The sequence below is a fragment of the Tamandua tetradactyla genome, chromosome 2 (assembly GCF_023851605.1).
Source record: "Tamandua tetradactyla isolate mTamTet1 chromosome 2, mTamTet1.pri, whole genome shotgun sequence".
NCBI lineage: Eukaryota > Metazoa > Chordata > Mammalia > Pilosa > Myrmecophagidae > Tamandua > Tamandua tetradactyla.
The window spans coordinates 200,322,363-200,347,822 of NC_135328.1; the positions used below are offsets into that span (position 1 = coordinate 200,322,363).

Genomic DNA, 25,460 nt, shown 5'->3' on the forward strand with positions numbered 1-25,460 from the left:
CCATTCATCTAGTGAAAACCATTCAGCCATAAATAGGAATGAGGAAGCCTTTTATGTGCATACAAAGAACGCACATAAGAGTAACTGAGCTTAACAGTAAAATAGGAAGGTGCCTGCCACTGTGAATGGTATGTAACTATTGTGCACAAAGGGGATGGGGTATACAGATGTGTGGGAACCAGCACAATGAACAATGTGGGACTCTACCAGAGGAAACAACTTTGTCTTCTGCCTGCAATGCTGGTTCTTCATGTCATTTGGTTGAAATTGGAGGCAGGTCCCATGATTTGACTGGACATTATCAGATTTTAAAAAAATGTCCTTCAATCACCCACGTTTCAAAACATTTTCACTTCAGTTAAGTTGAAAGAGCAATATTCACAATTTTGAAGTCAAAGGTTTCCTCTTCCTAAGCCAAGGTCTGCTCCAAGTAGGAAGACAGCTTCTTGCCTCCCTTACCTCCTTCCCTCTCTCCCTTCCTTCCTTCCGTCATTAGTTTCTGTGTCAAGAACCTTCTATATCCTGGAGATAGAGCAGTGAACCACAGCCGCTGCAGCCCTCTGGGTGCTTACATTCTGGTGGAAGGAATCAGACAAAGGGTCAAAGGGTCAAAGGGTGATGACTGCCCAGAAGGAAAATGAGACAGGAAAGGGTGATTAGTGGGTGACTGGTGGGGGCAGTGGGTGCTCGTTGATATAGATGGTCAGGGAAAGCCTCTCTGATAAGGTGACATTTAAACAGAGATCTGAAGGAAGTGAGAAGGAGGTCACTGGCTCAGCTATTTGGGACCGGGGCCAATTTCATGGGCATTCTCTTGTAGGGCTTGCACTTAGAAGGGCCCCATGCTTGGTTTGATGCTGTACTGAAATTCTTACCGTTTGAATGAGGGCCTGGATTTTCACTTTGCACTGGGCCTCACAAATGATGCAACCTGTTTCAGGCCGAAGGAACATCAAGTGCAAAGGTTAGGAGGAGGCAAAGTGTTGATGTCTTTGAATCTAGAGTAGGAAAGGAGGGCATGGGAGAGTCTTCTCTATTTTTACCCTTTGTGATTTCCTCCTCTTGCCCCAAGCTGCCGACTGTGGTTCTGATCCCTCCAGGGCCTTCGCAAGAGGGAGGAAAAGGAGGTTGCAAAGTCAGGAAAGGTCTTACTGAACTGGCACTGCCTTGAGCTGGAATTGACACTTTCCAGGTTTGGCAGTGGCTTAAAGTTGATTTTTTATTCCATTTTGAGGGGTGCTGTGCTGGTTTGAAGCTGTAATGTACCCCAGAAAAGACCATGTTCTTTTAATCCATTCCTGTGTGGGCAGACCTATTGAGGGTGGGACCTTTTGTTTCATTTGAGATGTGACCCAGCCCTATTCAAGGTGGGTCTTAATCTGTTACTGGACTCCTTTATGAGAGGATAAAAGACTGAAAAGCTGAGAGAGCTTGGAGAGAGAGAAGCTCCCAGAGAAGCAGGAATGACCCACAGGAGCTGAGAGAGAAACCCATTGAAACCATAAGCTGAAAGCAGTGAGTCCCAGGGAGCAAAGGACCAGCAGATATCAGCCTTGTGCCTTCCCCTGTGACAGAGGAACCCCGGATACCAGGAGTCTTTCTTCAGAGAAGGTATCTTTCTCTTGATGTCTTAATTTGGACATTTTCATGGCCTTAGAATTGTACATTTGTAAACTAATAAATCTCTATTGTAAAAGCCAACCCATTTCTGGTATGTTGCATTCCAGCAGCTTTAGCAAACTGAAACAGGTGTGTCATGGTCAGGTTCATGTGTCAACCTGGCCAGGTGGTGGTGCCCAGTTGTCTGGTCAGACAAGCACTGGCCTGTCTGTTGCTATGAGGACATTTCATGGACTTAAATCTTGATCACATTGACTGCATCCACAGCTGATTGCATTTGTAATCAGCTAAGGGGAGTGCCTCCTGCAATGAGTGACACCTAATCTAATCACGAATCACGGAAGGCTTTTTAAGGAGGATTCAGAAGAGATGGTCACTCTTCCTGCTTCAGCCAGCCAGCCTCTCCTGAGAGTTCATAGGAGCTGCCAGTTTGCAGCCTGCCCTAAAGTCCTTGGACTCTACATCCCCATGGTTACATGAGACACTTTTATAAATTTTATGTTTATGGATATCCCCTGCTGATTCTGTTTCTCTAGAGAACCCTAGCTAATACAGGTGTGTTCCAGGAATTTTTTTGTCTGGTTCCATCCTCTACTCCCACCCCCCCCAAAAAAAGCAGAACCAGAGACAGAGATTTAGGTGCAGGTAGTTTGTTTGGGAGGAGATCCCATGGAGCAGAAGGGAGCTAGGGAGGAGAGTGAGACAAGGAAAGCAGACAAGTCACTCGAGGCTCTGCTTTAGGGAATGGAGCTTCTATTTGGAAGCCTGAGATGCAGACAGAATGCCTCCCCAAGTTGGCTTCTTCTGATAAGAGGCTAGAGCTTTAACTACTGGCTCCATTGGGTGAGGACTACCCTGGGACTTTACCTGCCTGCAAGTTTAGTCTTCATCTACGCTAGCTGGCTAGGGGGAATCCCACAGCTTCCAGAGAGCCCACTGCTTAGAGGGTGGTTGGGGTCAGTGCATTAATTCACCATTTATTAAGCAGTTACTTTATGCCAAGTACTGTGAACACTTTAGATGTATTACTTAATTTACTACTCACACCAATCCCATGTAGCAGTTATAATTGCCCTGTTTTGGAGTTCAGGAGACTGTTGTCCAGTGAGGTTTACATAACTTGCCAAGGGTTATATTGTTGGTAAGTGGTAGAGCTAAGATGTGAGACCACGCAGAAAGCACCCCTGGGCTTCCGACTGCTTTGCTGCCTGCAGTGAATGCATGACCTCATTTTGAGGAGGAGAAGATGCTGGGGACAGTTCAGATACCACACCTTTCTTTATCTTTTCTCTTTGGTCTGGTTAAGCCCTTCCTGATGGACTCTCAGCACTGAGCCTGATTTCTGAGGCCTTTTGCCTCCTTTCAAGGTACGTGATTTATTCCTGCTTAGGAATCCAATTTCCCTGGAGTTCCTACTCCTTAGCCAGATGAGGAGGAGAGAACATTACATGGACCCGCAAGAGCAGCCAGATGATGCTCAGGTTACCTGACAGGTGCCCCTTCCAGGGCCCTGAGTTTAAAGAACTACAGTACAGGGTTGCTAGAGCAGAAGAATCATCAGGCTTTGTCCAGTTGCCCAAGACACTGTCAGATGTCCAGTCTAGGCTGGGGGAGGCAGGGAAGAGAGGGGCCCTTGGCTGCCCCTGGTGGCTACCCTGCCTGGGCTGGGACCCATCTGTCCCTTCACCAGGGCAGGAAAGGAAGTGTCCCGGCCCCGGCAGCTTCAGACCTTGACAAGAGCACAGCTGGGATCCAGGCCTGCCTGCTACTGGGTGGCCCTGGGCAGGTAGCATCCTCTGGAGCCTGCTTCCTCACCAACTAACAGATATAACCACAGACCCCCACTCCATTCCCCACCCCATGGGCCTGCAGCTCATGTAAGGGGTATTGCATCCAGCCTGGCATATGGTAAGTGCTCCAAAAGTGATCACTGCCATTAGTTTTATTATTTTTATCATTCAGGTCTCAAATATCCATGGCAAATATTCTGGTTAAGTGACTTCTCACCCCCAAGCACACCTCTGGGTTGCCTGAATTCATCTGTAGCTGTGTGACCTAGGACACACCTTTTCTCCTCTCTGGACCTCAGTGTTTCTATCCATAAAATGGGGCGGGGTGGGGAGGTGCGTCATCACACTCCCCTCACAGGAATGCCTGAAGCTCAAAGGAGAAAATAGAAAAGTCCTTCACTTCTGGGGGCCTCAGCTCTCCGTTTTGCAAAATGGGTTAACAATAATACTTGCTTCATTGGTGGGAGCTTGAGTGAGACAGGAGTGGAGGTAGGGCACTCCCTCCCCCCTCCCCAATACACACGCTGCAGAGAAGGGAAGGTGGGAAGGTCAGGTTCATCTAGACCAGCCTCGGTAAGGGGTGGGGTGTGGGTGCAGGCTGGGGCCCAGGCTCTAACTGGGAAACTTGTCCATCATTCTGCTGCACCTCGGGCCTCCCACTCCAGCTTCCCAGGCCCAGAAACTGGAGCAGCTGGTTGGCGTCGGCCCTCGAAGGTGGGAAGCCCTGGGCGGGAGTTTCAGCAGAGCCCCTGCCCGGCCAGGCGACTGGCGCAGCCCGCTGTGCTCTCTGGGCTGCTGATGTCCCCATCTGTTCCGTCGAGGCTCCGTCGTCTCCGGTGTGGGTGACCACCCTCGCCTCCGCGTGCAGCACCTGGATGTGGAGGTGATGATGGGTGTGGGTGGGTGGTCCGCAGCTTGCACCCCGGTAAGGCTAGGGGCGGTGGGGGTGCTCCGGAAGGATCCGGCTCCCGCTGGCCGCCGCCGGGCCCTCCTCCGGCGTGGGGCGGGGCCGCTGCCCTCCAGCCCCCCTTTATCTGCCTGCTCTTTCCCGGCAACCCGAGGCTGCGGGCTGCAGGTCCGGGGCAGCTGCAGCTCCTCACGCCTCTGCTCCGGCTGGGGCTGGCCTCAGGTTTGCGGGTGGGGAAGGATGGGAGGGGCCGGGCAGGGAAGCCGAGCCGGGAGCTCCTCACGGGGCGCGGCGGGGTTTGGGGGTGCCGTGATGTAAGCTCAGGGCTGCCGGGCTGGGCGCACGTGGGGAAGGAGTTAGCCGACTGGTTGGGGAGCCAGACGTGATCGGGAGCATCTGGGGAAGCTGCTGGAAGGAAGCACAATTTCTGGGGAGCGAGTGGAGCAAAGAGGAGGAGCACAGCTGCAGGGGGAAGTGCCTGGGGAAGAGCAGAAGAGGAAAAACGGGGGGCAGCGGCTGGAGGAAGCGTTCGCTGGCGGGGGAGGAGGAGGGTGGAGGACAAGAGGCGGGAGAAGAGGGTGGGAAGGGCCCTCGGGGGAGGGTGTGAGAGCCCAGGGAGGGGAGCGCAGCTGGAGGAGGAGCAGTGCTGGGGGGGAGCAAAGGCTCAAGAAGGGGAGGACAGTGCAGAGGGAGCCCTTGTGGGCAGGAAGGGAGCAGAGTGGGAGGTGGGGGTGGCAGTGGTGTCCTGGAGGAGGGTAGCTAGGGCACTCCCTGCTGCCCCTAGAGAAAGCTAGGTGAAAACCTGGAGGCAAGGAGGAGTGGGGGTGCCAGGACCTGGGAGTAGGGGGTGAGGGGATGGGTTCAGGGCAGTTAGGGACCCAGAAATAGCAGGAATAGCTCTGCTGGGGCTGGGGAGGGGCTTTCTCTGCAAAGGTCCAAGCAGCCTAGGCCCCTTTGAGTGGGAAAGCCTATGCCCAGGTCAGTGAGGGAAGGGAAGGAGGAGGCCACACAGAGCTCACAGCACTTGCCTCAAGCCTGCAGCCTAGTACTCAGGTCCCCAGGGGTCCCCCTGGAGCAGCCACCAGAGGCCTGGCAGGAGAGCCCACATCAGGCCAAGGCTGGGGAGTTTGAGAAGTTGGCTGGGTGGATGGCCCAGGCCCCCCAAGTTTTGGGTCCTATTAGAGATGGACTCAGGCTTCCGTCATGGGGCTTGTGCTCCCTCTGGACCCCTGGTGGGAGGATGCCCCTCTCTGTCCTCAGATCCCCTGCCCAGGTGGACACTTGCTGGTCAGGTCCCTTTACTCTCCCCTGTGCTGGGAGTCTGTAGCCCGCTGACTGCAGCCAGACTCACCCAGACTGTAGCCTGTCTGGGCCTGATCTCTTCCTCCAGGCGCTTCCCATTCTCTAGCAGTGTGAGTCTGAGCCTCAGGGAAGATTATTTATTTCGTTCTGGTTACATTTTTTTTCATTACAGATGGAGGGCAAAAATGCTGTTAAACAGACTCTTCCAACATGAAAAAGTTAGAATGCCCATAGCCCAAATACCTCTAAAGAAAGGGATAGAAAGATCAAAGGTGATGGTGGAGTTATACAGAGAAGACAGGATTTGACAAATGAATATAATTGCTGAATCATTAAATTGCTATCTCTTTTAGTCTCCAAGATCTTAGAGCAGCTAGAAGTAAAAACCTAAAGTTGTGGAATTGTGACCCACACCAAATTCTGAAATCTGTTTTACAAGTAATTGTTGTGATGTGCTTTGAAATTTATTACTTTTTTGTATATATGTTATTTTTCACAGAAAAGAACAAAAAAAGTCAATTGTGATGATAAAAAAAATATGTATTTCTTCTAGCCTCCTATATTCTGGGGCAGCTAGAAGGTAAGATAAGAGAGGATCATATGGTAGCTCATGACAAACTCTAGGATCTGTCCTGTAACTATTTGTTGAAGAGTGCATTGAAAACTATTGCATTTCTCTTTCTTTACTTTATTTTTATATCTTATATTATACAATAAAAGAGTTTTAAAAAAAGTGCTGTTAACAAGAAAACAGCTGGTTTCAGTTCAGTTTTGGAAGACATGAGGGATTTTTTTTTTCCTTTAAACACAGTGGGCCAAGTTGGGAATTAGTTTGCATTGATGGGGGTGACCCAGGTGCTCAGAGATTGGTTGGTCAGCTAGGGATGAAAATTTGGCTTGTATAATCTGTGACCACCCACCGAGAGCCTGGGAGCTCCCCCCAGCAGAGGTTGGATGGCAGATTCGCAAGAGCTGGTTTTGGAGTCAGGGAGACCTTTCTACCATTGTGCTTTGGAGATTGCCGACATCAGCCTAGCCGTGGGTTCAGGGAACTGTTACAAAGTGGAGGTGAATTGTGTAGGATGGTCCTTTGTGAACAGCAAGGCACTGTAAAATATTCACGTTAGCGCCTGATCTGAGCAATACTACTTCAGTGTTTTTCTCTTTCTGGCTCTGCCAGACTGCATCCCCCTCTTGAGGACCCCTTGAGAGGGTTAGCCATGACAGTGCATGTGAACACGGGGCCAGCCGTATTACTATTTTCATCTTACGAGGTTAGACTTTGTCTTCCATGTCTTTATGTGAGCGTGCTGAACGATCAGGGCCCAGAAAAGCAACAATGAATATTTTGCAAGCCAGGAAGAAGGCAAAAGAGCAAGAGGAGTCTATAACCAGATAATACTTACAGTACTTAGGGTTTACTTGGTTAAGCTGTAAAATCTAAGAGGGCAGGATGTTAATGTCCTTAGGTGTTGTCCTTACGTACTAACACCCTATTAGTTCCATGAGGGCAGTGTTTTCTTTTAAATTGTATTTTTATTTTTTATTGATATATATTCACATACCATGTAGTCATCCAAAATGTACAATCAGCAGTTCACAATATCATCATATAGCTATGCATTTATCATCACAACTGATTTTTTTTCCTTTTTTGTGAAAAATAACATATATTAAAGCAATAAATTTCAAAGCACATTGCAACAATTACTTGTAGAACAGATTTCAGAGTTTGGTGTGGGTTACAGTTCCACTATTTTAAGTTTTTACTTCTAGCTGTTCTAAGATCCTGGAGACTAAAAGAGATGTCAATATAATGATTCAGCATTCATATTAATTTGTTAAATCCTATCTTCACTGTATAACTCCACCATCACCTTTGACCTTTCCATCCCTCTCTTTAGGGGTGTTTGGGCTATGGCCATTCTAACTTTTTCATATTGTAAGGGGCTGTCACTAATAGTGGGTAGGGAGATGGAACTATCTGATGTTCTGGAGCAGTTGGGCCCTCAGCATTTCAGGACTTACCTGGTCCAGGGACCTATCTGGAGGTTGTAGGTTTCTGGAAAGTTACCCTAGTGCATGGAACCTTTATAGAATTTTATATACTACCCTGGGTACTCTTTAGGATTGGCAGGAATGGTTTTGGTTGGGGGTTGGCAAGCTATGCTAGGTAGCAATGTCTAACTGAAGCGTGCATAAGAGTGACCCCCCAGAGTATCCTCTTGACTGTATTTCAACTGTTTCAGCCACTGATACCTTATTTATTACACTTCTTTTCCCCCTTTTGGTCAGGATGGCATTGTAGATCTCACGGTGCCAGGGCCAGTCTCATCCCTGGATGAGGGTGTTTTAAACGGCTTTGTTCACTTATGTTAGTAGGCCTAAAATAAATATTGTTGGAATGTCTTCTTGCCTGAAGGGGCCCTTTAAGCTCACTGGTAAATTCACTGTCTCATTTGATATTTAGGGAAACAGGGCCAAGAGAGGGAGGGATTTGTCCAAGATGACACAGGGATTGAGTAGCTGAGCCCAGACCAGAACCAAACAAAAATAGTGGGCCAGACACCTACATCCCTGACCTTATTTCTTTTCCATAAGAACCACAAGGTAGCTCTTGTTATGTTCTGATTATAAATGAGGAAATAGGATCAGAGCAGTTAAGGGACTTTTGCAAAGTCACACAGCTTGTAAATTCCAGAGCTGAAATCCCAATCTCACATAAAAATGAAACTTCAGGCTTCTCTGGAAGCAGTCTGCTGGAGGTAAGTGGTGGAAACCCCCCATGGGGCAGCAGCTTTCTCCAGTTCTCCATGGTGACCACCTGGCCAGCCCCTCTCCTGAGCTAGATCTTCCTAGGCTCCTGGGCATGTGTGAGCGTGAGTCAGGGCAAGGGACCTGTCTGCTTTATTCACTGTGGGGTCAGCCCCTGTAGCTTGGGGCTGGCATCTACTAAGCATGGAGTAAAATCCATGGTTGGGAATAACTCAGGGGTCTCCTACTCCAGAGCCCAGGGGGTTATTAGCCCATTCTGACAGCTTGGTCTTCTGTTTTGCCCTCAGGGTAATTCTGGGAAGCTCTGACAGTGGGAGCCAGCTGGAGGACAGAAGGAAATAGAGGTGGCAAGGCTTAATGGAAGAGGGGTGTTCTAGTTTGCTAGCTGCTGGAATGCACTATACCAGAAATGGAATGCTTTTAACAAGGGGAATTTAATGAGTTGCTAGTTTACAGTTCTAAGGCTGAGAAAATGTCCCAATTAAAACAAGTCTATAGAAATGACCAATCAAAGGCATCCAGGGAAAGATACCTTCGTTCAAGAAGGCCGATGAAGTTCAGGGTTTCTCTCTCAAGTGGAAGGGTACATGGGATTTCACTTCCCAGTCACCTGTGGGCAAGTGCCAATTTTCAGGGCCCTGTGAATCCAGAGGGATTGCTCTGAATGGTGTTTACTGAGAACAGTATAATTAATCAATAAATAATTCCAGTGTCCTTAGAAGTCCAAACACCCTGTACCTCAGGGATAAGGAAGACTTTTAAGGAGAAAGAGTTAACTTCTGAGGTCCTTTAGCCCAGTGGAATCAGATATTGTAGGCCAAAAGAGGACTGAGTTTCTTTGCTGACTCTTGCAAATGTCAAGCTGGAGATATTTCAAATATTATTACTATAAATAAAAATAGCTATCATTTATTCTGCCCCTAAATTGTCCTAAATTTTTTCCTAAGAAATATCATCTTTGCAGCAGCCTATGAGGTAGATAATATTATTTCCATTTTACAGATGAGGACGCTAAGGACCAAAGAAGGTTAGTTGCTTGCCTAAGGTCACACAGCTAGTATGCAATGGAGTCAGGATTCAAACCTGGTTTGTCCGAATCTGAAGTCCACCTTCTTCATGAACTTTTATAGAATCTGCTTTCTCTTTTATCCCCAACTTCTTCCTGTTCCTATTTATACTGAATAGGGAACAGAAGCCAGCCCTGGTGACCTGACATCCATCAATAAGGCTCTAGGCATCTGGTCCCTGCTCAGTTCTGTTCTTCCCTTGCTTTGTGATCTTGGGTAAGTCACCATATGCACTGCTTTGTTTCTCCATATGTCCATGCAGAGTTTAATGGTGAACTCCCTTCCATAGCTGAGGCTTGGCTAAGAGGGCACAGAGTTCAAACTGGATTTCGTCAATGTGGGAGTGGTGAGGGGGTGAAGAGGAGGGGAGTGAGGGGCTGTGTTTAGCCCCACCCTCTGGTGACATCACACAAGGCACCTCTAGGCCCTGGAAGCCCCGCCCCTAGTGAACCTCACCTGTGGAAGTGACCCCCAGTGCCTGGCATCCAGTGAATTTCCCTAGTCCCACAGAGAAGTCATCACCCTCCAGGCTCAAGAAACACCCTCCCCCAAGGTAACCGTTGCAATTTGTGGGGCTTGGAGGAGGCCCAGGGGAGGTGAACTGCCTGGGGTGGGATACCTGGAACAGGTAGGGCCTGGCAGCCTAGTGGGCAGCAGTGGGCTGCCCTGATGGTGGCCTCTGGATACCAGCCCTCATCCTGCTGGGCCTGCCCCCTACCCCAGCTCCTCCTTCTCGCTGGATTGGGGTCCCCTTTCCACGGAGTCAGGAGATGAGAACTGATTCTGAAAACAGACCTATTTAGATGGAATGGGGCCTCTGGTTGAGGTCTAAAGGAAAAGTGGTAGGACCTCCACCATCCTGCTATGTTGCCTTTGGGTCCTGTTCTTAGAGTTTACTGTATCTGGGGGGAGGGGAGGGTGCGAGTGAAAGCTCATCACCCACCTGAGGAGGTAGCTGGGGCCAGGGCTTCATCCGTGCAGAGCAAATGGGTAGCTGAGGGAGCCTGGAGTCCCTGGGTGCAAGTCAGTTGCTAGAAGCCTAAGGAAATCGTTTATGAGAAGGGACCTGTTTGCCTGCTTCCAGGCCAGTATTTTTCTCAAAGAAGTTCTGTGGGATGCAGACAGGTGTTACAGGAGGAATGGCAGCAGCAGAGAGGGTAAGAGCTAGCAGCCAGCTCCACATTCTGGCCCCACCACTCTCTCTGGGTAACCTTGGGTAAGGAACGTAACCTCTCTGAACATCGATATTCTCAACAACAAAAGCACACAGGCTGGGAATGAGAATGAAGTACAACAAAAAGCTATAAAGTGATGAGCACAGAGTAAACATTATACTTCAGCTGGCTTTATCATATAATTATTACTGGCAAAGAAATCCTTGGTCAGGTAAACTTGGCCTTTATTTAAGCAATGTGGGTTAAATAAAGCTCAGTGGGCTTTACCGCAGGACTTCTCAGAGCCTTTAGTTCCTTGGAACGTTCCAAGAATGGAATATGGAACATTGGGCTGGACTTTACAGATCACAGGGACCAGGAACTAGATGTGCACGGGCTACCATTGTATTTTATCCTGCCCTCTCCTCTCCCCTCCATAGTGGAATGGAAATCTTGCTGGATCAGGTGAAACTCTAGGAAAGGCCTTCCTGCCTCTGGGTTCTGGTTTCCTCAACATAAAACAAGGGAGCCATCTGAGATGCTCTCAGAGGCCTTTTCTGACCCTCTGAGGTTCCAAGTTGGGAAGATAAAGTGTGGGCAGGGGTGGAAAGCAAACTGTTGAGGCCAAAGGTCCGTCTCTTTGGGAGGGGAAGAGAGCCTGTGTCGGCTCACCAACCAGCAAGGTGGGCCAGGGGAGTTCTTGTACTCTGGACAGAAGTAGCCCCATTAATTAGTTCATCTGCAAGTTCTGCTTCCTAAACCTGCCTTGTGCCAGGCTCTCGGGGCTAGGAAGGAAGTAGAAGAGTCCTGTAATGCCCTGGCCCAGCGCCCATTAACTCCCACATCCCCCCGGTGGGGGAAGAGGGGTGCAGTGAGTGAAGAAAGGAAGGGAACCTTGTCTTGAGGCTGCCTTTGCTTTGCAAGCACCCTGCGTTTACTTTAGACTGTGTGTGAATTATTTGGGTAGTTTTGGGGTGATCTTGGTGCCACTGCTGGCAGAGAATGTGAATGCTTTATTCTTCCCCGAACCTCCTTGCCTTGTCCAGTGCCTGTTGCAAAGGTAATTGCAATAAACATCTGATGAACGATGAACAAAAAACAATAAGCTTGTTGGAGGGAATTTATTTGGGGAAGGGGAGTAGTCTGGTAGGTGCTAGATTTAATAGATATTTGACACAGTGGATGATGCATGAATGATGACAAGCCTGAATTAAGCAATTAGTACCAGGCTCAGCAGTATATAGTTATGTCACGATTACTAGCACTTGCCATCTTGTTTTGCAAGAGGGAGTTGATGGCAATGGTTAAGAGACTGTAACAAATTCAGATTGTGCTTCTGACACTTCCTATCTAGATAGGTGGGCAGGTTTCCTAACTTCTCTGTGCCTCAGCTTCCTCATCTGGAAAATGGGAGTAATGTTGATACCTACCTCATAGAGTGTTATGAGGCTTAAATAAGTCAATTATACATAAAGTGCTTAAAGCAGTATCTGGCACATAGCAAGTTATGTGTAAATATTTGCTTTTTTTTTTTTCCTGTCTGTAATCTCTACCAGATCATGAAGTCCATGAGAGCAGGGGTCAAATTCTTTTCTACTCTGCCCTCCCCTGGGCCCAGCACTGGGCCTAAGGTAAAAAAAGAGGCTCAGTGTTTGCTAAATGAATGAATGAATGAATATGTTTTAAATGCTAAATTACATAACTCAGTATAGGTTCTCTAAGAAGTCGGGAGAAAGGGGGAGACAGTCAGGGCGGGCCTTTGGAGGTAGAGCTTGTACTGGCCTTAAAGGATTTCATCAGAGGAAAAGGAAGTTGGCATAGGGTGACATTGGGTTAAGTGAGAAATGAGGTTGGGAGCAAGACACGGGGATCCTGAATGCCAGGATAAAGGGTTCAGATGTGATGTATTTGGAATTAGAGACCGTGAGGGGTGGTGGTAGTTGTGGTGGAGGGATTGGCTATTGGGGCAGGGGGTGGACTTCTGGGTGGGGCCAGAGCTGACGGAAAGGGCTGATTTTATAGATTCAGTTGTTAGCTGGGGACTTTCCGGAGGAAAGTGGCTTTCTAAGTAGGACCTTGAAAGGTATGAAGTGTTACCAGAATGCTATTATGTCTCTCATTTATTCAACAAACACTGAGTGCCAGCTACATACTGAACACCAGAGGTTTATGAAGTGATGAGTCAAATGATCAGCTCTTGATGGGCAAGTTAAATATGTTAATACCCATAAGAAGTGTTATAATGGTTAAAGGATGGCTATTTGGGTATCTGAGGATAGGTACCCAAATAGAGGGATCAACATTGGAGGTTCAGGGGTCAGAGAAATCATCAGAGAAGAAATGGGTTTTGAGGGATGAACAGGAGTTTGCCAGATAGATAGGCAAGAAGAAAGAGTCTCAGAAGAGAGAACAGTTTGTACAAATCTATAGATATGAAGCTGCAGACTGAGGGGTTTGGTGAGCCTGTGACTGGGATCTGACGTACGTCAAGGTTGAAAAATAAGGCTGCAAACCGTATTAGGGACCATATCATGCAGGGTAACAGAAGGTCGACTGGAGATGCTGGCCACTCTGAAGGGGCTGAAGGTGGAGGCAGCTGGTCTGTTAGGAAGGCCATTGTCACTACCAGGTGAGCACTGATGGTAACACAAATACAGGGGCTCAGAGAGTCTATCACCCTGTCATGTGCTCAACGTGGCCACATCTGTGCTTTCAGAAAGAAAACAGCTGGGGCTGCTATGTGGAGCCTTGGCTAAAATGGGGATAACTGAGGCAGGGAGCCCAAGGAGGAGACCGCTGCTAACGCTGGGGCATGCGGTGGTGGTGGTCATGAATCAATACATTCTTCAAATGTTCATTATGCTCAGCACCTACTTAGTGTCAGACACTGTTTAGGAATTTGGGATGCATAAGGGAACAAAATAGACCCAGACTCTTGCATCTATGGAGGTCAGTGCTGAGTTCTCCCTTATGGTGATTCTGCTCATCTTTGACCCAGTGCAAGGAGAAGGGGCTGGAGGGGTGGGAGTGGGACCTGGGCATCAGAGACCTCCAGCTGCTGCTCACGGGGGTGAGGACACCAGGCCCCTAACTATGCTGTGGCCTCTCTCCCCAGCTCCCTGCCCAGGCCCACGGCCATGGCCACAGCGGTGGCCCAGAAGCTAAGCCACCTCCTGCCCAGCTTGCGGTTGTTCCGCCAGGAATCTCAGCTGTCTGTGCAGCCGGAGCCTGTCTTTACGGTGCACCGAGCCGAGGTGCCCCCCATCTTCTGGAAGCCTTACATCTATGTGGGCTACCGGCCACTGCATCGGACCTGGCGCTTCTACTTCCGCACTCTCTTCCGGCAGCACAACGAGGCGGTGAACGTGTGGACCCACCTGCTGGCAGCCCTGGTGCTGCTGCTGAGGCTGGCCATCTTTGTGGGTACTGTGGACTTCTGGGGAGACCCGCATGCCCTGCCCCTCTTCATGATCGTCCTCGCCTCCTTCACCTACCTCTCCCTCAGTGCCTTGGCTCACCTCCTGCAGGCCAAGTCCGAGTTCTGGCATTACAGCTTCTTCTTCCTGGACTATGTCGGTGTGGCCGTGTACCAGTTTGGCAGTGCCCTGGCGCACTTCTACTATGCCATCGAGCCTGCCTGGCATGCCCAGGTGCAGGCCATTTTCCTGCCCACGGCCGCCTTCCTAGCCTGGCTCTCCTGCACTGGGTCTTGCTACAACAAGTACATCCAGAAGTCAGGCCTACTGGGCCGCACTTGCCAGGAGGTACCCTCGGCGCTGGCCTATGCCCTGGACATCAGCCCCGTGGCACACCGCATCCTGGTGTCCCCCGACCCTGCCGCGGACGACCCGGCTCTTCTCTACCATAAGTGCCAGGTAGTCTTCTTCTTGTTGGCGGCCGCTTTCTTCTCGGCCTTCCTGCCTGAGCGCTGGTTCCCCGGCAGCTGCCACGTCTTTGGGCAGGGCCACCAGCTGTTCCACGTCTTCTTGGTGCTGTGCACGCTGGCTCAGCTGGAGGCCGTGGCGCTGGACTATGAGGCCCGGCGCGCCATCTATGAGCCTCTGCACACCCGCTGGCCCCACAACTTCTCCGGCCTCTTCCTGCTCACCGTGGGCAGCAGCGTCCTCACCGCGTTCTTCCTGAGCCGGCTGGTGCAGCGCAAACTCGATCAGAAGGCCAAGTGAAGGGGCGGGTGGTGGCAGCTGGTGGGGACGGGATTGCAGTGGGGGCCCAGGGCTCCGGGCTTGGCTCCACTTGGGAACAAGGCCTGGTAAAGTTGCTTTTGTCTGGCCTGCGGTGACTCTCTGTGCGTGCCTCAGCTGCCAAGGGCGCTACTGGCCAGTCTTTGGAGTCTGGGATTGTCCCAGCTGCTGGGGTCCATTCCTGGACCGGCCAAAGCTCTCTGTCTTGGGAGAGGGAAGAGGTAAAGGTGTGCGCTCCCTGACTTGCCCCCCAATTGCTTCTTATTAAGGGTGTGGCTGGGTGTCAGCTTGAGCCAGGACCCCACCTTGGGGCTTCCGGATTGTCTGGTAGGAGAGAAAGTAGAACTTAGGTCAGAATCAGATTTGAGCTGAGTGGCAGGGGAGGCCTCAGTGCCCCCCTCTACCCAGATTTCATTGGTAGATGGAGAAAGAGTGGGCTTAAAATGCGTGCAGGTTCTTATCATCCCTTAAGCCCCAGCCTGGGGCACTGGAGCTCCAGAGAGCCCCCAGAGGAGAAGACTGTGCCAGGCTGAAATGGATTCCATCCAGTGCTCCCCCTACCCAGCCCACCCCCCATACCTCTCCTTCAGTCACCACCCCAGGCAGTGAGCCCCAACCCCGCTAGCCTTGCTTTGATGTCCAACATACCCTTTCCCCAGTTTCTCTCCCAGTTCCCTCATTTAAAATTTAGTTATCCATTCAGGGTTTCCTGGGTCTCTGGCAGGAGGTAGGCCATAGGCTGGGCCATGGGGATCAATGCAGGATGATAAGGAGATTAATATCAGGGCGAATTGTCAGGGAAGCACTGAGGGGGGATTAATCAGTGCTGCATCAGACCCTCAGGGTCTTGGGCAGGGAGACAGAATGGGGTTTGCAGAAGAGGAAGGGTGTTCCAAACAGAATAGGGGTGGGGTCCTGTGCAAAGGCCCAGAGGTGTGGAAGGAGGAGTTTACCAGGGGTAGAAGTAGAGGTAGAGGTGGGTTACTCCCTGAAAAGTCCTGGATGCAATAAAGTGACTTTGGCAACTGTTGTTTCTCTCGCTCCTTTTTGTGTCCTGTTCCAGGGAAGGGGTGCTGGGGTCCCCATGGACCCTACTCAGTGTTGGAGAACGTTTTCCATTGGAAGCTGGGGCCCCGGGGGTGGGGGCAGAATGGAGGGAGGGGAGTTACTGTTTTATCCTTGCTTGGGGGTAGGGTTGCTGCCTTCTACACATATAATTTTGGGGGGACAGGGGAGAGAGGCAGTCTTATTACTAAAGTTTTTGAAGAGACTAAAAGAATGTGAATAAAATATACATAATCTTACTTTATAATCTGACAAAGATTCTGGTTGTTTTTTTTTCCTTCATTCAAACTCAACTTGTATATAAATGTTAACTTTTCTAACATTGCCTTTTTCCATATATGCATGTCTAGGGAAAGAAAATTAGCAAGTACAGATAAGCAATGAAAAAACAAATGAATACACTTCATTCAAAACTATCCTGATGTGTCTTTTGGTAAGTATATATAGTGCACTACAGAGAATGTGGGTAAGTGTGGAGAGTGTAGGATGTCAGCATTTTTTGCATTTTGAGGGGTTTTCAGAATTTACAAAGTTCTTTTATTTTTAATGCTTTGATGGTCTTTTAATACTTTTTTTTAAACTTTTTTTATTAATTAAAAAAATTAATAAACAAAACGTTAAGATATCATTCCATTCTACATATACAATCAGTAATGCTTAATATTATCACATAGTTGCATATTCATCATTTCTTAGAACATTTGCATCGATTTAGAAAAAGAAATAAAAAGACAATAGAAAAAGAAATAAAACGATAAAACAGAAAAAAAAGACTGTACATACCATACCCCTTGCCCCTCGCTTTCATTTACCACTATTTCAAACTAAATTTATTTTAACATTTGTTCCCCCTATTATTTATTTTTATTCTATATGTTCTACTCTTCTGTTGATATAGTAACTAAAGGGAGCATCAGACACAAGGTTTTCACATTCACAGAGTCTCATTGTGAAAGCTATATCATTGTTCAATCATCATCAAGAAACATGGTTACTGGAACATAGCTCTACATTTTCAAGCGGTTCCCTCCAGTCTCTCCGCTACATCTTGAACAACAAGGTGATATCTACTTAATGCATAAGAATAACCTCCAGGATAACCTCTCAACTCTGTTTGGAATCTCTCAGCCTTTGACACTTAGTCTCATTTCACTCTTCCCCCTTTTGGTCGAGAAGGTTCTCTCAATCCCTTGATGTTAATTCTCAGCTCATTCTAGGGTTTTTCTCAGTCCCTTGATGCTGAGTCTCAGCTCATTCCAGGATCTTTGTCCCATGTTGCCAGTAAGGTCCACACTCCTGGGAGTCATGCCCCACGCAGAGAGGGGGAGGGTGGTGAGACTGCTCGTCATGTTGGCTGGAGAGAGAGGCCACATCTGAGCAACAAAAGAGGCTCTCTTGGGGGTGACTCTTAGGCCTAAATTTTAAGTAGACTTGACCTATTCTTTGTGGGGTTAAGTTTCATATGAACAAACCCCAAGATTGGGGGCTCAGCCTATAGCTTTGGTTGTCCACACTGCTTGTGAGAATATCAAGAATTCAACTTGGGGAAGTTGAGTTTTCCCCCCTTCTCACCATTCCCCGAAGGGGGCTTGCAAATACTTTTCCAGTCACTGATCAAATCACTCTGGGATTCATCGGGGCATCACTCTGGACAAACCAACAAAATCTCATGTCCTACCTGAGATTCCAAGTTCTTATGACATTCAATCAAACTATCTACATGAGTTATATTAGGAAATGCTCTAGTCACAATCTAAATTTTGTAACAAATAAACATTTTTTGCTTTAGTCTCACACATAAGGTGACATTTTAAAGTATTATCTATTTTCAGCACCCTGCAATAATGACATTCCTTTGTTCTTCCTCATGCAAAAGCATTTTTAAAATTTGTACATTTAGTCATTATTATTATACACTCTAGGCATTCCTAGATTACACCATCTCAATCTTTAACATCTATCTTTCTTTCTGATTTCATTTATGCCCCCAGCCCTCCTCCCTCTATCATTCTCACATGCAGCTTCATTCAGTGTTTTAACATAATTATATTACAGTTAGGTAGTATTGTGCTGTCCATTTCTGAGTTTTTGTATCCAGTCCTGTTGCACAGTCTGTATCCCTTCAGCTCCAATTACCCAATATCTTACCCTATTTCTATCTCCTGATGGTCTCTGTTACCAACAAAATATTCCAAATTTATTCACTAATGTCAGTTCATATCAGTGAGACCATACAATATTTGTCCTTTAGTTTTTGGCTAGTCTCACTCAGCATAATTTTCTCAAGGTCCATCCATGTTGTTACATACTTCATAAGTTTATTCTGTCTCAAAGCTGCATAATATTCCATCGTATGTATATACCACAGTTACAAAGTTCTTTTACAAACTTCACCTCCCCTGATTCTCAGTGAAAGCAGAACTGATAAAAGAGCTGTTTTTAAAAAAAACATTTTTATTGACAAAACAAAACAACATACCAACATGAACATTCTTAACATATGAACATTCTTAACATATGCATGGTGCACAATCAATGGCTGACAATATCATCACATAGTTGTATATTCATCACCATGATCATTTCTTAGAACATTTGCATCACTCCAGAAAAAGAAAGAAAAAGAAAAAATTTATACATACCAAACTCCTTACCCATTCCTCTCACCGATCACTAGTAATTCCATCTACCTGGTATATTTTAACCTTTATTCCTCCCATTTTTTCCTATACCCCTTACCATGCCCTTTCATTGATCACTAGTATTTCAATCTACTAAATTTATTTTAACCTTTGTTCCCCCTATTATTTACTTATTTTTAATCCATATGTTTTACTCATCTGTCCATACCATAGATAAAAGGAGCATCAGACACAAGGTTTTCACAATCACACAGTCAAATTGCGAAAGCTATATCATTATGCAATCATCTTCAAGAAACATGGGTACTGGAACACAGCTCTACATTTTCAGGCACTTCCCTCTAGCCTTAAACTAAAAAGGGGATATCTAAATAATGCGTAAGAATAACCTCCAGGATCACCTCTCGACTCTGGAATCTCTCAGCCACTGACACTTTATTTTGTCTCATTTCTCTCTTCCCCCTTTCAGTGGAGATTTTCTCAATCCCTTCATGCTGAGTTCCAGCTCATTCTAGGATTTCTATACCACGTTGCCAGGAAGTGAAAAAGAAGAGCTCCTGACACCAAATTTTTAGCTTTCGTCTTACTTAATGTTTTTAAAATCCCCTTCCATGGTGGTACATATGATTACAGCAGTAAAGAAAACTTTTTTATTACGAAAGTAACTCATAAACGCGAATGCTTGGCAACCACTTAGTTTAACGCTGTGGACCCTAGCAGACTTGAGCCTCGGGTCCAGCCCTTCGCTTTGGGATAATTTTGAGAATTCGGGAAAGCCCTGGGTCCCGGGGTAGTTATTATAGTAACAATAAGAAAGTGCAATTCAGCAAAATGAAAAAAGTGCAAACCCTCTGTATAATGTCGAGAACCCTTTCACACAGCATCGCTTCCAAAATATACCTACCGCACGAAAGGCAAGACCAAGAACGCTCTGGTACAGAGAAAAGCTGCTCCGGGCCCTCCACCAGCGCTACCTCCTATTTTTAGAGCTCCAGGTTGCAGTCTTGGGGAGGGGCGGGGCTTTAGTCGGGCGGGACCGACGCTGGAGGTGGGACCTGCGTTGGGGCGCCTACGGCGTAGCCACGCCCCCAGCGTTGGCGCGAGATCTGAACTAAAGGCGACAATTCAATTGCCAGAGTCGTCCCGGAGGGTCTCCTTCAGCGGCTCCTTTCCCTGTTGCCTGGGTCTCCTCAGCGGCCATGAGGCGGAGGGCCCCGAGGGAGGAGGCTTGCGGCGTGTGGCTGGACGCGGCGGCGCTGAAGAAGCGGAAAGTGCAGGTGGGCGTGAGGGGCATTGGAGGGCCCTGGGGGAGGGGGATAGGGGCCTTGAGGGGTTGGAAGCCAGGACGTTTTTTGTATGTGGGAGGGGTGGGAACTAGGGGTGATGGCGGTAACGTTGGGGGGCGAGGAAAGGAGTCGCTTTGGGAATTCAAAGGTGAGAGGAACTGGGTTCTGAAGAAGGTTGAGACTCAGAGTTTGGGAAGGGTGGAGGGAAAATGGGGGATGGAAGGAAGGGCTGGGCTGTGGCGGAATAGGGAGAGCCTGGGACAGCGCGTTTTTGAGGTATGAAAGAGGGTAGAGAGAGAGAGTTTGTTCTGAGGGTTTAACTCAGCGGACTCCTCAGGAGTTCGGAGACCCTGCAGGATGGCACTAGAAGAGGCTGAAGTATTGGGAGATGGTTGAGGAGACAAGCATATCTGACACTTATTGAGCATTTTTAAATGCTGGGCACTGTGCCAACTATTTCAGATATGTTGTCCTGTTTTTTTGGGTTGGGGTGGGGTGGTCATTGTTGGGGTCCAGGAATCGGACCCCGGTCTCTGGCATGGCAGGCGAGAATTCTGCCACTGAGCCACCGTTGCATCGCCTATGTTATCCTGTTTTGATACAATTCTATAGGCTAGATATAGCATAATGATGTCCAATTTTATACCTGAAAAATTGAGGCTAGAATAGGTTAGGCCACACAGACAAGAAGGGCAAGATTCTTACTCTCAGGGAGTTTACAATCTTATGGGGAAGAAAAGAGGTACAGTTAATAACATTAGACAACATTTGTTGAATGATTACTATGTAACAGATACTTTACTTGCCTTATCAATTGCTGGTTCGCACAAAAATTCAATGAAGTAGATACTGTCTTTCCTGTTTTATATATGAAATAATTGATGTCTACATTGAGATATTTACCCAAGTAAGAAGGGGCTCAAGCCGTTTCTGATTACGGCAAGGGCCACTAGTTCTTAACCACTACAAGCAGAATATAATATATCCAGATGAATGGTCTCAAAAGAAAAGTAACTTGGGAGGCCAGAAAGATTATCTGTGGTTGACCTGTGGTTATCCAGGAAGACTTAACTAAGTAAATAGAAAGGGGCTTGAGATTTGAAGGGTGTGTTGGATTTGAATAGTTTGGACAGAGTAGCAGAATAATCTGAAGACCAGGTGGTTAACCCAAGTGTCTAAACCATGAATGAGAATCTTTTCCTTAGGCAGTACAACCTGCTGAACAAAATCAAATGAAATCTGTTAAAATAAAAGACATCTTGTGACTTGTCATTTTTTGAGAAATAACAAATGATCACTTGTTTCTTTTAAAAACATTTTTTTAAGCTTAAAAAAGTTTTGATTAAAAATATTTTTGGGATAAGTAATACATTCAAGTGGTACATAATTTAAAATGTTAAGGATCCACAGTGGAATAGTTCCCTTATATTCCTAACATCCTTCCTCTTCCCAGAGACCACAACTTTCTTGTTTATCCTTCCAGAGGTATTCTGTGCATTTACAAGAAAGCGCACATCTTTTTTTTCTTATAAATGGTAGCATATTATAGTTTGGCACTTTGCCTTTTTTCGCTTACTACATTTTGTGGATAATTTCATATGTATTCTCAAAGAACTGCTTCATTTTTTTAGAGGCTACATAGTATTCCATTATGTAAAATATCCATTATAATGGAATAGTGTGTGTGTGTACATACACATATACATATATTTATTATATTGCCCATACCCTCGTTCTTGAAAAGTTGTATCCAATCTTTTCTATTAAAAACAGTTATGCAAATGAGACAAAATAAAGTTTCAGTGGCTGAGAGATTTCAAACAGAGTCAAAGTTATCCTGGAGGTTATTCTTACGCATTATATAGATATCTGTTTCAAGTTTATGGTGTATTGGAGTGCTGGAGGGAAGTATCTGAAACTGTTGAGCTATGTTTCAGTAGCCTTGATTCTTGAAGACGATTGTATAATAATACAGCTTTTACAATGTGACTGTGTGATTGTGAAAACCAGGTGTCTGATGCTCCTTTTATCTAGGGTATGGACAGATAAGTAAAAAAAATAAGGATAATAAATAAATAAATAATAGGGTGGGGATAAAGGGTAAAAATTGGGTAGATTGAAATACTGGTGGTCAGTGAGAAGGAGGGGTTAGGGGTTTGGGATGTTTGAGTTTTTCTTTTTTTTTTATGGAGTGATGTAAATGTTCCAAAAAATGATCGTGGTGATGAATACATAACTATGTGATGATATTGGAGCCATTGATTGTACCTCATGTATGGACTGTATGTGTGTAAAGATTTCTCAAAAAAAAAAGGAAAACCATTTCTGCAATGAAGAATCTTATACACACATCATTTTGTCATGTGTAAATGTTTATAGGATGAATTTCTAGAAGTGGAATCACCGGATCAAATACTGAATCTGTTTTCATTTAAGTTTTTTATTATAAAAGTAATATATGTTTGTAAGAAAAATAAAATAGTATAAAATTGTTTTAAGTAAAAACCAAATATTCTAAGCTACTGTTTACAATTTGGTACCCTTCCAGATATTTTCTACCTGTATGTAAATATACATATATTTTTCTCCCATAAATGGGATTATATCAAGCATATTGTTCTGGTATTTACTTTTCACTAAATATGTGATGGACAGTTTTCCATGTGAGGCATGTTGGTTTTAGTGTGGTTTTTTTAAAAAGCCATTTTAGTTTATATGATTTAAAATTTTGTGTTTTTACTTTACTGTTTCTGTATTAAAACACTGAGAAATATTTTTAATAGAGGATTTTCTACACATTAAAGATATGAAAAATTTAGTGATTTGTATATTGTCTCATTGGTATATTTGAAATATTATAATTCAAAAACTAATTTGTTTCTTCACACCTGTAATGCAGTTTAGTTATTAACCCTTGAAATACATTGCAGAGAAGGAGAAATAGACATAGCTAAGAAATGGAAATATGCAGATACCATTAATCTTGGCTGAGTCATCCATGGTTTCTGTGTCAGAGCTTGGAGAATGATGACTTTGGAGAGAGCAGTCAAGCCTTTCTGACATCGTACAATTTTTCTAACGTTCATTTCATTGACAAAAGCTCTGGACTCTGGTTTCATATGTGTTCAGAATCTCATCACTTCCCACTACTTCCACCACTATCACCCTGTAACCAGGGTGAACCATTGCACATACTTACGTTTAAAATCATCTGTGATGTCCCATCTGCTTGTAAAAAGCAAAATCTTTTTTTAAGGCCAGCAGTGCAAGATCTGGTATGCATGCCCTCTCACACTTTTTAGACCTCATTTACTGTTCTCTCTGACTCTGCTCCAGCCATACCTCCTTCTTGCTTTTCAAGTCAGTTACACTCCTGCTTTGAGCTTTTGTGCATATCTGGTTGGAATACATAGGAATTAGATAGCTGCTGGCTCAGTTCCTTCAGTTTTTCAGATCTCAATTTATCAGTGAGTCCTTCCTTAACTACCCTATATAAAATAACAACCTTATACCCTATTCTCCATACTCCCTAGTTACATTACTCTTGCTGTATTTTCCTTCATGGAACTTTTCACAGTTAGATATACTGTATACTGTATTTTTTTTTTTTTAACTTTTTTTATTAATTAAAAAAATTAACAAACAAAACATTTAGACATCATTCCATTCTACATATACAATCCATAATTCTTAATATCATCACATAGTTGCATATTCATCATTTCTTTGTACATTTGCATCGATTTAGAAAAAGAAATAAAAAGACAACAGAAAAAGAAATAAAATGATAATAGAGAAAAAAAAGACTATACATACCATACCCCTTACCCCTCACTTTCATTTACCACTATTTCAAACTGAATTTATTTTAACATTTGTTCCCCCTATTATTTATTTTTATTCCATATGTTGTACTCTTCTGTTGATATAGTAGCTAAAGGGAGCATCAGACATAAGGTTTTCACATTCACAGAGTCTCATTGTGAAAGCTATATCATTGTTCAATCATCATCAAGAAACATGGCTACTGGAACACAGCACTACATTTTCAGGCAATTCCCTCCAGCCTCTCCACTACTTCTTGAACAACAAGGTGATATCTACTTAATGCATAAGAATAACCTCCAGGATAACCTCTCGACTCTGTTTGGAATCTCTCAGCCATTGATACTTTGTCTCATTTTACTCTTCCCCCTTTTGGTCGAGAAGGTTCTCTCAATCCCTCTTTCTCATTCTAGGGTTTTTCTCAGTCCCTTGATGCTGAGTCTCAGCTCATTCCAGGATCTCTGTCCCACGTTGCCAGGAAGGTCCACACCCTTGGGAGTCATATCCCACGCAGAGAGGGTGAGGGTGGTGAGACTGCTCGTCGTGTTGGCTGGAGAGAGGGGCCACATCCGAGCAACAAAAGAGGCTTTCTTGGGGGTGACTCTTAGGCCTAAATTTTAAGTAGACTTGACCTATCCTTTGTGGGGTTAAGTTTCATGTGAACAAACCCCAAGACTGGGGGCTCAGCCTATAGCTTTGGTTGTCCACACTGCTTGTGAGAATATCAAGAATTCAACTTGGGTAAGTTGAATTTCTCCCCACTCTCACCATTCCCCGAAGGGGGCTTGCAAATACTTTTCCAGTCACTGATCAAATCATTCTGGGATTCATCGGGGGATCACTCTGGACAAACCAACAAAATTTCATGTACTACCTGAGATTCCAAGTACTTATGACATTCAATCAAACTATCTACATGAGTTATATTAGGAAATGCTCTAGTCAGAATCTAAATTTTGTAACAAACATTTTATGATGGGGATTTGTTAGTTTACAATTTCCAGTTTTTAGGCTGTGAAAATGTCCCAACATTAGGCATCAACAGGGCAGTACCTGAACTCTGTAGACAGTCTGCCTGCATCTGGGACACCTGTCACAAGGGAAGGCACATGGCTAGCATTTGCTGGTTCTTCTCTCTTAGGTTTCTGGCTACATGTTTTTCTCTTTTAGCTTCTGTCTCCCTTTGCTTCCCCGGGTGTGCCTTTGTCTCTTAGCTTCTCTGGGGCTTTTTTCTGTAAGCTTTTCTAGGTGTCTCTGAATTTCTTCTCTTTTTTTGTGTATGTGTTTTTATCCTCTTATAAAGGATCCCAGTTAAGTGGCTTAAGATCCACTTTGAATGAGGTGGGTCACATCTCAGTGACCTAATAACCTAATCAAAAGCTCTAATAGGTCTACATTCACAGGAATGAATTAAAAAGAAAATCTCCTTTTCTGGGGTACATAACAGCTTCAAACTACCACATTCTGTCTCTGAATTTGCATATTCTGAAAATTTCATATAAGTTGTATCATACAATATCTTTCCTTTTGTGTTTGACTTATTTCACTCAGTGTGACATCTTCAAGGGTCATCATGTTACAGTGTGTTTCAGAACTTCATCCTTTTTTTAAAGCTGAATAATATTCTATTGTGTATGCACATTTGTGTGGCTTCTACCTGTTGGCTAACGTGAATAGTGCTGCTATAAACATTGGTGTACATTATTTGTCTGAGTTGCTGCTTTCAGCTCTTTTGGGTATATATATATTTTAAAAATTTTTATTAATAAAATCAATCAGTATATGTGCTGGTTTGAAAGGATGTATGTCCCCTAGAAAAGCCATG

At 45.5% G+C, this 25,460-nt stretch overlaps 2 protein-coding genes and 1 long non-coding RNA gene across 3 annotated transcripts in view; 2 read left to right on the forward strand and 1 right to left on the reverse strand.

Annotated features, from left to right (window-relative positions):
* Window positions 1–377: 377 nt before the first annotated feature.
* Window positions 378–9,843, reverse strand: LOC143674705 (uncharacterized). The gene is made up of 4 exons (XR_013171180.1): window positions 9,478–9,843; window positions 1,044–1,103; window positions 876–931; window positions 378–575 (listed from the first exon to the last, which is right to left on the reverse strand). It is a non-coding gene; the product is annotated as an uncharacterized LOC143674705 (long non-coding RNA).
* A 59-nt stretch (window positions 9,844–9,902) lies between these two features.
* On the forward strand, window positions 9,903–15,925 carry PAQR7 (progestin and adipoQ receptor family member 7). The gene is made up of 2 exons (XM_077150769.1): window positions 9,903–10,014; window positions 13,731–15,925. Exon 2 carries the CDS (start codon window positions 13,753–13,755, stop codon window positions 14,797–14,799), a length of 1,047 nt encoding a protein of 348 aa, XP_077006884.1. The 5' UTR covers window positions 9,903–10,014; window positions 13,731–13,752; the 3' UTR covers window positions 14,800–15,925.
* Window positions 15,926–19,636: 3,711 nt separating this feature from the next.
* Window positions 19,637–25,460, forward strand: part of AUNIP (aurora kinase A and ninein interacting protein) — a 33,474-nt gene continuing 27,650 nt past the window's right edge. The window contains exon 1 of the mRNA XM_077150768.1: window positions 19,637–19,801. Coding sequence (XP_077006883.1) covers window positions 19,724–19,801 — 78 coding nt within the window. The 5' untranslated portion in view covers window positions 19,637–19,723. The remainder of the gene's footprint in view (window positions 19,802–25,460) is intronic.